The sequence below is a fragment of the Drosophila grimshawi genome, unplaced genomic scaffold (assembly GCF_018153295.1).
Source record: "Drosophila grimshawi isolate 15287-2541.00 unplaced genomic scaffold, ASM1815329v1 contig_78, whole genome shotgun sequence".
Lineage (NCBI taxonomy): Eukaryota > Metazoa > Arthropoda > Insecta > Diptera > Drosophilidae > Drosophila > Drosophila grimshawi.
In genome coordinates, this window is record NW_025063616.1 from 115,646 (window position 1) to 126,646 (window position 11,001).

General features: G+C 33.1%; 2 protein-coding genes across 2 annotated transcripts; one reads left to right on the forward strand and one right to left on the reverse strand.

Annotated features, from left to right (window-relative positions):
- Positions 1-495: 495 nt before the first annotated feature.
- Positions 496-1,289, reverse strand: LOC6558664 (UPF0389 protein CG9231). Its single transcript, XM_001985607.3, has 2 exons — positions 950-1,289; positions 496-892 (listed from the first exon to the last, which is right to left on the reverse strand). Exons 1-2 carry the CDS (start codon positions 1,138-1,140, stop codon positions 706-708), a joined length of 378 nt encoding a protein of 125 aa, XP_001985643.1. The 5' UTR covers positions 1,141-1,289; the 3' UTR covers positions 496-705.
- A 1,245-nt stretch (positions 1,290-2,534) lies between these two features.
- Positions 2,535-10,507, forward strand: LOC6558826 (1-acylglycerol-3-phosphate O-acyltransferase Pnpla3). Its single transcript, XM_043215792.1, has 8 exons — positions 2,535-3,025; positions 7,016-7,698; positions 7,763-7,929; positions 8,335-8,443; positions 8,521-8,609; positions 8,673-8,917; positions 9,021-9,143; positions 9,229-10,507. Exons 1-7 carry the CDS (start codon positions 2,866-2,868, stop codon positions 9,065-9,067), a joined length of 1,500 nt encoding a protein of 499 aa, XP_043071727.1. The 5' UTR covers positions 2,535-2,865; the 3' UTR covers positions 9,068-9,143; positions 9,229-10,507.
- The last annotated feature ends 494 nt before the right edge of the window (positions 10,508-11,001 follow it).

Consider the following 11,001-nt stretch of genomic DNA (forward strand, 5'->3'; position numbering starts at 1 on the left):
CTCTCTCCCTCTCTCTTTCGCTGTCTTTCTTCTTTCTCTATGGTTGGCAATCCGGGACGCGCACTCTCGCTCCCTCTCTCTCAACGCAGGCGTATTTTCAGCTGGCGCAAGTGGTGGTCCCTGTTGATAATGTTTCCGCTAAATTACAGTGGGTCGAGGTTGTATGCAGTTAATGAAATTGTATTAAATACACCCCAAATTAATTATAAGAATTTGGTAAATATGAATATACGATTTTCATTAATGATTCTTTATAAATGCTCAATTTCGCAACAAAGCTTATTCATACTCAATAACAAACCTATCTTTTAAAATTCTACATATTTATTTTAAAAGTAACGATATTGGATAAACGGTAAGCGGAAACAAATTTTTAATTTTCTCTGAAATCGCAGTATTCGGTACAGACGGACAGAATATATATATATGTCGTTGTCAGAGGTGATTTGAATTTGCAAATTATATTTTTGGGTCGTCTCTGAGTTGCATCCTTCATTTAATAAATAATATTTGAGTAAATATTTATTGCATTGCAGCTGCTATTAAGAGTTCGCAAATGGTAATCAGACCGTGGGGGATAAGAGTATGAATTCAAAATATCACTGTTATAAGGCAACCACCGAGTTGTACAGAAAATAACAAAAAGCTTTTACATTTTCCTTTTAACAGTATTGCTGCTTATGTGTATTCTTGTATTGTTGTGGATTATTTGGCGGGGGACTCTTTGAACTGGTTGTGCCATTCCAGATTTTGCTTTGTGACAGATTCGCCTCGCTTGGCCGCCTGCTTGCCACTGTAGACCATAATGCCACATCCGACGATAGTTAAGCCGATCATTACATTTGCCAATCGGATGCGCATCTTGTTACGGCAACGCTCCATCTCCTCCTGACTGCAATAACTCAGAATTAACTATTGAACAATTCATTGAACTAGACAATTAGCATACCTTACGAAGCCGGGCACATCAGCTGTTGACTTGTATTTTCCGCTCCAGACGAGAAAACGCTTTTCCAGATTATTTGGCTCATGATTTTTGATTGTCTGCCTTAGGATTTGCGTACTGTTGAAGGAGCGTTGCGTCAGCCAATTCGATGCACGCCGACCCAATGTGGGAATTAGCACGGTCCTCGTTAGCATGTTGCTATTAACAGTTTGAGGTAATCGAAATGGAAACCGGCTTTTAAAGAGACTCAAGTGGTAAATTCTAACGAAGTTGTGAAACTTTATGCAATATTCGTGACACTCAGAGTTGTATTTTCTCCATCCAAATTACACTTGTTGAATGTTGCCACTGTGTTGGAAAATTGTTAAGGATCAAATAATTGCACGAATGGTCTAGAAAATTAAATGAAATGCGTTTAATAACCCAAATTTATCCTGTTTAAACATAATTTTTTGATTATTATACTACGTTTTTAGATGTGCAAAACGAAATTATTGGTTTGAATATACGTAGGTAGATAAAGCCTAAGTGAGTTGGGAATTGTCTTATTTTCACATAATATGGCGCAAGGAATTCTCTTGTAATAGCGGAAAGAAACACTATTTAAAAATAAAATAAGTAATAGCAATAAGGTTCGAAATGGAAGCATTGCAAAATGAGTAACTATACTTGTGATTAGTGAACTATCGATCACAACTTTAGATAAATATCGAATACTATCAACATTATCGGTTACATATATTTAAATACATTTTCCAACTGACGGACAATATTTAATGGATTTGGTTCAAATGCGATTATAAATTAATATAACAGGAACAAAAATGCCTAGCAAATATCATACGGCGTTCCGCGTGGACTTATCAACGACTCGTTGCATATTTACACAGGAAGACAAGAAAAAATGTTATCCAACTGTTTTTTTTTTTCGTTAACTTTTACCATTTTTTAAGAATTAGTGACTTTATGCATTTAGTTAAATTTGAGAAGACTTTGCACATACAAGCAAATATTTGGAATAATGTATTTGTGTCTCACGGCTGTCAACTTATATTTTATAATTAGTTTACATACATATTGGGATATTTTATATTGTATAGACTTCTTCGAATATCAAATATAAATAAATTTTAGGCGATGTAACAATATTGTGTCTATGAGCACATTTAAGTTCCAAGATTTGTGAAATACAACATAAAAAAATAAATAAACTATTCTAAATTAATAAATAAATAATAGTATTTATTTAATGTTTTTTGCCACTTTACTTTGCATCTCCTGCTATATAGCTGTTGAAAGGCGAACAAATTTAAAAAGCATTGGTCATCGACACAGTTCTTCCACCAACATCTGAAACATGTGCCTTTATTTTAATCAAGTTTATCAATAACAACTACAAATATGAACTGGAAACTGTTTGCGTATATTGCAAATTATTAATGCTAGATTGAAATTTGTGTTGCATTCATAGTGAATATTCCCTAAATAATCGTAATATCGTGTTAATGTACTAAAAAATGCCGAAATACTAAAAATCTAGAATAATCGATACCAGCTGAGTTGTCGATAGTGGCAACCAATTTGATTAACTCATTGTTATTGAAGCAATTGCGAGTAACGGTTCGTGTTGGTTGTGACTGGAAACAAATAAAAAAAAAAACAAATGCAGTAAAGCTCAAACTTGAAACGAAAATTATTTGAAATAAGAAAACAAATAACAAATAAACGACATATTTCCTATAAAAAACTGAAGCTTAAACTTGAAAAGAAAATTATTTGAAATAAGAACAAATAGATAATAAAAAATAAACAATATATTTGTGCATATTTCCCATAAAAAACTGTCTAGTTGGAAAGCACAACAAATAAAAGATATTTATCAAAACACATTTAAAGCACCGTAAACAGGACGATAGAAAATGAATTTATCTTTTGCTGGCTGTGGTTTCCTTGGAATCTATCATGTCGGCGTTGCTGTTTCATTTAGAAAGTACGCCCCTCATTTGCTTCTAGAGAAAATTGGAGGCGCCTCCGCTGGCTCCCTGGCAGCATGTTGCCTGCTCTGCGATTTGCCACTGGGTAAGCAATTAATAATTAATTTATTAATGCAATGAATTAGTTCACAACTGGATTGGAATCCACAAAACTAACTTCATATCTATTTGTACACATTTACACACATCTAAACAACAGCAGACTTTTAACTCATTTCCGTTTTCCCAGCTGCGAACACTCCCATTTTTTGGGGGCTCGTCGCTCGTCAAACGCACACTATAAAAATACAATGCTCGATGTAAACAAAAACAAAAATACTCGTTTACACATATGTCCATGTGTGTCCGAGTGTGTGCGTATATATATATATATATGTAATAGGCCCAAAAATAGATTTGGGCAAGCTGTGTTTGCATTCATTTATTTATTTTGTGAAGGTCGGAATTATTTATTTTTGGGGGCACGTTCCTTTTTTTTTTATTTATTTCAGCTTTGCCATAAACATGCATGTAAAAAGGTTATACATACAATTTCAAAGATACCAAAAGCTTTTGAAATTTATGTGTGTATGTAGGCAAAAGCAGCATGCATAGAAATGTTCAAATTAAATCCGACGGTTGATCGATGGCCAGCTTTATTAGCATCCATTGAAAACAAGTCTCTTCTTCTACAGTGCGACCTAAAAGTATATAAACACACACTTACATACATACAAACATACAGTTGCGGTAAAAATAATAGTAGTGCTGGTGAAAACAGTCGAAATACTTAAAACGTAACGAGTTTATTAATTATGTACCTATTTAAGATCGTTCCATTGAAAAATTACTCATTTTATGGTGATAAAATGGGGCGTGACAAAAATTGCACTGCTAAATATAGAAACGTCTTAAAAATCTCAACATTTAACGAAAAGAAAGCTTCGATACAATTCCACTTTTGTGATCAAGTGAAGAACTGAAATTTTCTTATAGCTATCACATCTTTCAATGTTTACTCATCTTTAGTATTGATTGCTTGTTTTAAAATACAAATTTTTATAATTTTTCACTATACTATTTTCTTAACATTTGCCAAAACATATGTGTGCACTACTACTATTATTTTGACCGCTGCTGTACATACATACATACAGCATCTACCTGTTTCCGCTGAGGCCGTGAAAACAGTAGAAAGTTCGGTGGTCGTCAGTCAGGTAGAATGAATGATTCATTGCAAATGGTGTGAAGAGTGTAAGTGCACCTGTTTCCCTTTAATTGCGCTGAAGGCAGAGGAGGAGGTGTAACAACAAATACCTACCTACACGCGCGCACACACTCACACACAAACACTCAATTGTGAAGTGCAATCGATAGAATAATTTGTTTTGTCTTGTTTTTTTTTGCCACTAATGAGTTGCTTTGAACTTTGAGACAATTGATAACAATAACACGAAATGTGCACTTAAACGATATACACTCTTCCATATTTTGCAAATGTTAACTTTTTGGCGCAGTTAACAATTCAATTAGGATTTCCATTTTCTGATATTCATATTCATATATAGAAATATAGGTGTATATATATATATATGTATATATATATATAATTGTATATATATATATTTACAATTGCCTCTTCAATTGACGTCAATTCCATTGGGTCTATGTTTAGCAGCTGTGCGAAACAAAAGTGAGCGACTTTCCTATTTGATTAGAATTCATATAGTGTGAATGTGAAATACATACTTATTTACAAGGGCGTACTCAGCTTTTCATAAAGGGGAAATAATTGTTTTAATTATAGCCCCGTTTAATACATTTCAGTCAATATTTGTGAGGAAAGTTCCGCTCAACTTATTTTCATATATCAGATTTTCAGTCGTCATGGGGGGCCTAGTACCCCCTATACGCCCTTGCATATGTTTATCAGCATACACACACACACACATGCATACAGAAGTATTTATGTGTGTATTTGTGTACACACTTATAACACTTGTTGTTATTTACAATATTTCAGCAGCTGTATTCTGCACAGTGACGCAACTTATCAGTTAATTTCATTGTGATTTGTGAGGGTTTTTTCACTCACACGCGTGGACAATGCTACATACATATATATATGCAATATATATATATATGTGTGTGTGTGTGTGTGCTTGTGTTTCTGTATATACCAAAGCTTTTAAAGAGTTTATTTCGATTCTATTAGAAAGAGAATACATTTTATTTTAATGCTGTTAATCTTAATAAACTCAATGCAAAGTTTACACATATTTTATGCCATTGTATAACATTATATATAACAGATCTGTATATTTAGTATGTGCGTACATACACATACTGCTAGGCTCAAAGAGCAGCTGTTCTACTGACCTAGTAAATGATTTCAAAGTACAGCACTATAAGCAAATTTTTGCAAATGTAATTTTGTTTGTATTTATGTATGTATATAAACAAATGTATGTACATACATACATGTAACCATGCTAACGAATCCCAAATAAACCACCCTAAAATAAACGAAATTTACTCCCCCGTGAATTATATTTGAACTTCCCAAGTCGATTTTGTATAACTTAAACCAAATTGTTAAACATAAAATTCTATACAACTTTGTTTTCACAACTATATTAAGAGTTTAAGCAAACTAAATAAAAATAGACAATTGAAGTTGCTTCTTAAAAAAAGTTTTTAGATTTTTACTTATTTAAATCTAATATAATCTAAATAGTCCAGGGATTTGTAAAGACAAAGAAATAAAGTTTTGGCAAATAATGCTTTTTATTTGGTTCTCCAAAGAAAGAAAGAATTAGAAACACCCTGTGTAGACGACCAAATAGGTGTTTATTTACTTTAAGGCTGGGGGATTCATGCATTATAAATATCCATATGTATCTACATTTCACCCTACATATGTATGTATATATCTGAAATATTGTATCCCTTATTGACTTAATCGATATATTATCGACTTTCATTTCATTTGCTGACAGCTTAATACCAAATCAGTTTGTGTGGTGCTTATTACACCACTACATATGGAAACGTAACAATCTATATATAATCCAGATCGCATGATAATTTAATTCCCTTTTAATTTAGAGTGCAAGATTGTAATTTTCTATTCTATCCATTAAAAATATATTATATATTATATATGTGTAAAACTCATCATCTTCATCAGTTTTACGTTAGAGCCACATTGAATCATTAGCCAGAGCCCGTGGCCTGATTCAGGCCTAAGGCCAGCACGTACATGTACATATGTATGTATGTGTGTACCATAGCGGTACATTCAAAAGGAAGTGCATACACACGAGATATATAAGTATAGGGGGGAATTCTTATCAGCGGGCGATTTCAGAAAAACAGCTGCTGCCACACGCCGAACTATAAAATGTCATTCAAAAACAAAGAGCAACAACACAACTAACATGTACAGGAATCAGTTTTTATAGTGCCTTATCGGTTATATATATATATATACATATATATATGCCTGGTGAAGGCCAAAGTATTTCTTTATACACTTTAATCAAAAGAAGGTGTTCACGTCATTTCCTACTGGGTGACCAGTCATCTTAAATCATTAACACGAGAATTGAATTTACGTAAATCTGTGTGAAGCATATATATTATAACATATATTTTCTGTTTTTGTGCAAATAACAAAATAACAATAAAACCATAAAAATACGTAGTACGTACATATACTGGAAAATAAATTGATATGGAATCTTTTGTACCTAATACAAAATAATAATAATCAACGATATTTTTGTAAAACTTAACAATATTTAATTTCGTACCCTTGTCAATATTTTGTAATTTATTTTAAAGAAATTATACCGATTATCAGATCTATATCATAGAATTTTTACCTAATGAGATTATGTGAATTAGATGATTATCTAATAATCAAATAAAAATATTATTTTTTTACACGTCGTTTTATTTAATTGAGTAATCTACATACATCAATTATCTGCTCTTGATCATAGCACCTACTACACTATCAATATTTGCAGAACTGATAATAAAAATTAGTCAAATTCGAATATTTGAATATTTTATTTTTTTCCTCTTACAGATACCATGACTTCGGATTTCTTCCGGGTGGTAAACGAGGCGCGTCGGCACTCGCTCGGGCCTTTCAGTCCGTCGTTTAATATACAGACCTGCTTGCTGGAGGGTCTCCAGAAGCAACTGCCCCTTGACGCACATAAGCGGGTCAGTGGTCGCTTGCACATCTCGCTGACGCGGGTTTATGACGGCCAAAACGTGATCATCTCGGAGTTTGAGTCTCGAGAAGAGGTGCTCCAGGCCCTGCTCTGCGCCTGCTTTATTCCCGGTTTCTCAGGAATTTTGCCTCCGCGCTTCCGGGGTGTGCGTTACATGGACGGTGCATTCTCGGACAACTTGCCCATCCTAGATGAAAACACAATTACTGTCAGCCCTTTCTGTGGCGAAAGCGATATTTGTCCGCGAGATCAGAGCTCGCAGCTATTTCATCTCAACTGGGCCAACACAAGTATCGAAATTTCACGGCAAAATATTAACCGCTTTGTACGCATTCTATTCCCGCCAAGGGCAGAGTTCCTCTCAACGTTCTGTCAACAGGGATTCGATGATGCACTGCAATTTCTGCATCGCAACAACTTAATCAATTGTCGACGTTGCATAGCTGTTCAGACCACATTTGTGGTATCCGAAACCATTGCAGTGCCGCAAGACTTTGATGCAGAGTGTCACGAATGCAAAAAGCATCGAAAGGTTGGTTTCGCAAGCTATATTGTAGGGAATAAAATAAACTCATCTCCTTTTGCTTCGTTTACAGGATGCTTTGAGCTCAAACATGCCTGAGACTGTGCTCGATGTCATTCAAGACTACATAGAACAGGCAAACAAAGGTTTAGCCAATTGGATCTTCAAGCATCGCGGCGTTAAATTGCTCTCGCTGCCAGCCACTGTACCAATGGACTTTTTTTTGGCCACAATATCAAAGTACGTTTGATCCCGTTTCTCTGTGAATGAGAGACATCTTAATTCCCTTCCTTTTTTGTAAGGTATCGAATCTTTTAAATAACTTCATTCTTTAACATCTTCATTGATTGACGCTTGTTCTTTTCTGAATGTGCGATTAAGCAGTCTATCCGTTCTTTTGTATGAGCGCTCCAATCTAGGAGATTATAAAGTAATAATAATTTGCGTGTTCAATTCATCTTACATTTTCGTTTCGCAAGTACCGATCAAAATCGATCAGATATAGAGCCTTCTTAATCGATTCAAATTATTTCATAGCAGGGCTACATAATTCTTTCTTATCATAATTACAAGAATCAAAATTTGTCTCCATTCCACCATAATATTTTTAAATAATTTTAATAATTTGTTTTTTTTCTCGCGCAGGCTCACGACCTTAACGCCAAAACTGACTAAACAAATGCGACACCTAGTTGAGGAGTTTATTGTACAGCTAAACAATACTATGCATGTTCGTTTCCTCAACAGATTCACAGTGAGTAAAGAGTTCAACCCATTTCCACACATATAGATTCATTTCACAATCCAATTAATTTATGCAACCTTCTTCAGCTTTACGATCAGCCGCATTTTGACACAACTGCTCTGATGCACTCCAAGCATTTGTATGGACCACAAGTTTCAATAATTGTCGATGAATGGTAAATAAATTTGTAAGCCAATTTGGGGGAAGTCATTGTACTAATCATTTAGCACTTCCACAGTGGCGCTACACCTTTGGATAGCGATGTCGATCAAGTTCTTCAGATGAGCACGCATAACGACACTCTATATGCCTATTATTACTCAGATAATAATACCAACAATGCTCAAGTGACTGAAATTTTTGATATCGATGACTTGACAAACAATGAGTTGCAAATACATAAAGGGTCGATCGAGGAATATTCTAATGCGCATCAGGACTATCACAATACTTTAGTCAGTGAATGGAGTGACCTTGAATCAGGTTTGTAATTCCCATAGCTTTGAAAATAAATTTCAAGGCATATCTCTCAATTTTCAAAGGCTTATAATATATGTATATATAATCGGATTAATCTCTCTTTCAGTAAAAGTTATGCCAAAGACACCTGAATTACACGATGTTGCCTTTTAAAGCCTTCATAGATCAAAAAAGTTGCATAAAATAGTTTTTAACCTTCTATTCGAGAAATTAAATCAATTATTAAAAGGTAAGTTAGCTATAAATTGAAAAATTAATTATTGTGTAATGTAAAATAACGAATTACTATTTCTGTCTTTTATATGTATTTATAGATGATCAAACGCCTAGCTTTCCCAACTTCGAAAGGTATCATGAGGCTGATTTGTACATAGAAATTTGATAAGAAATATTTGATGTAATGCAGGTTTAGTCTTTATATAATGTAACGACGCCAAAGTGGCTTGTAGCCAATCAATTATTTCATTTAAATTTTATTATAAAATATATAACATATTATATTTAAAAATTAAGTTAATAACCCAGTACCTAAATTTAAACTATTTAAGATTACATATCCCAAATATACAGTATGATATATTTGTAAGAAATCGTAAGAACTAAGTTGAGGTAACATATAATAAATTTGTATTAAACATTGGGTAAAAAAAAAACACTATTCAAATGGTTAATTTTTCTCCAAATGCTTAGAATCTAATCATATTTTAGGAAAGACTTGCTTGTTTACCATATACCTCTTATATGTGAAGATATTTACTTACGTATTTTATTCAAAATATTAAAATCACAATTAAAATATGTTAAAACATTGAAAAACTGCATCTTTGTACTTCTGAAACCCGAATATCTACTCAGCTATAACTTTCATTAGCATTTTATAAAACATACCGATCTTATGTGAACTATATAGTATAGAAGTCCGCTTCGGCAGAATTCGACGTATGTACATCATGCAGCAAAAATACGGATGTCTCACGTTTCATAAAGATTGTTTTTTACTTTGCATACTGAAGCTTTTCAAAAATATTTGTACTTTCAGGGATTGGATATGACATCTTTAATGTATTAAAATCGTTATGATATAGCTAATTCTCAAAACAAGTGCCGACCTGCACATAGCTGAAGGTGCTTGCAGTTTAATATATATGTATATGGCTTTGCGCTTTTCTGTGACACACGTCTCTGCTCGAAATGAGAACTTATATGCATTTCTAACAGAAAACCAACAATAGACCAACCTTCTCATCTTTGAAGTTCATTAAAACGCATCGAACATTTTTCATTGGCTTCTTCTCTTCATATTAAGCGAAATCATTAACCTTTTTTTGAAAACCCAATTTTAGTGTCATAAGCAAAAATGTAGCAATAATATTAACTGATTACTGCTTAGCATTATTCAGATTTCGAAAAGTTTTTAATTATTCTAGCGAATTATTTGGTTAATTTTAACTTTCAATCAGCCTTTGATATATGTATTTTGTGTTTTTTTTTTTTAATACTTTAAATAAGTCCACTTAATAGTTGAAAATGGAGAATGAAATAAAAGTCAATAATAAAATAATTTTTTTTGCAAAAGAAATTAGAAAACTTGAATCTTTTCCTGTGTCCAAAAACTTTCTTGACATACTTTAAGTGCCACTAGCGCAGCAGCAGCCCAAATATGCCGAAAGATTAACTTCACTAGTTTAATATAGAAAATAAATGTGTTTTATCGATTAAGGTTTTGGGGTATATCGACATCTAACCGATTTACCCACCCACAATACCAACTTATAATAATTTCTACTTTCAGATTAGCTATAAAATATGAATACTCCATAAAAGGTTACACAAATGATTGGTCTGTATTCGAAATACCTACGGGTACTTGGCTAAAAGAGCAGTGATGCTTGACGTTATAATATGTTTGTAGCCATATTTAATTACTGTCGTAAGGTGGAATACCTTAACACTTTTGTGTGCATTTTTTAAATATGAGATTCAATTTTAACTGCTAAATGCGGTTAATTATAAACTGTAAATGAACGATAAATTTATAGTCAAATTTTAATTCACGAAAGGGTAAGAATAAATATATATAATTGAAC

Excerpts from the sequence above, each read along its gene's own strand:
- LOC6558826 (XM_043215792.1), top strand. The coding sequence starts at position 2,866 with ATGAATTTATCTTTTGCTGGCTGTGGTTTCCTTGGAATCTATCATGTC. Across the intron at positions 8,444-8,520 it reads GTTTCCTCAACAGATTCACA|CTTTACGATCAGCCGCATTT; the intron begins GTGAGTAAAGAG and ends AACCTTCTTCAG. Across the intron at positions 8,610-8,672 it reads TCAATAATTGTCGATGAATG|TGGCGCTACACCTTTGGATA; the intron begins GTAAATAAATTT and ends GCACTTCCACAG.
- LOC6558664 (XM_001985607.3), bottom strand. The coding sequence starts at position 1,140 with ATGCTAACGAGGACCGTGCTAATTCCCACATTGGGTCGGCGTGCATCG. Across the intron at positions 893-949 it reads GATGTGCCCGGCTTCGTAAG|TCAGGAGGAGATGGAGCGTT; the intron begins GTATGCTAATTG and ends GAGTTATTGCAG.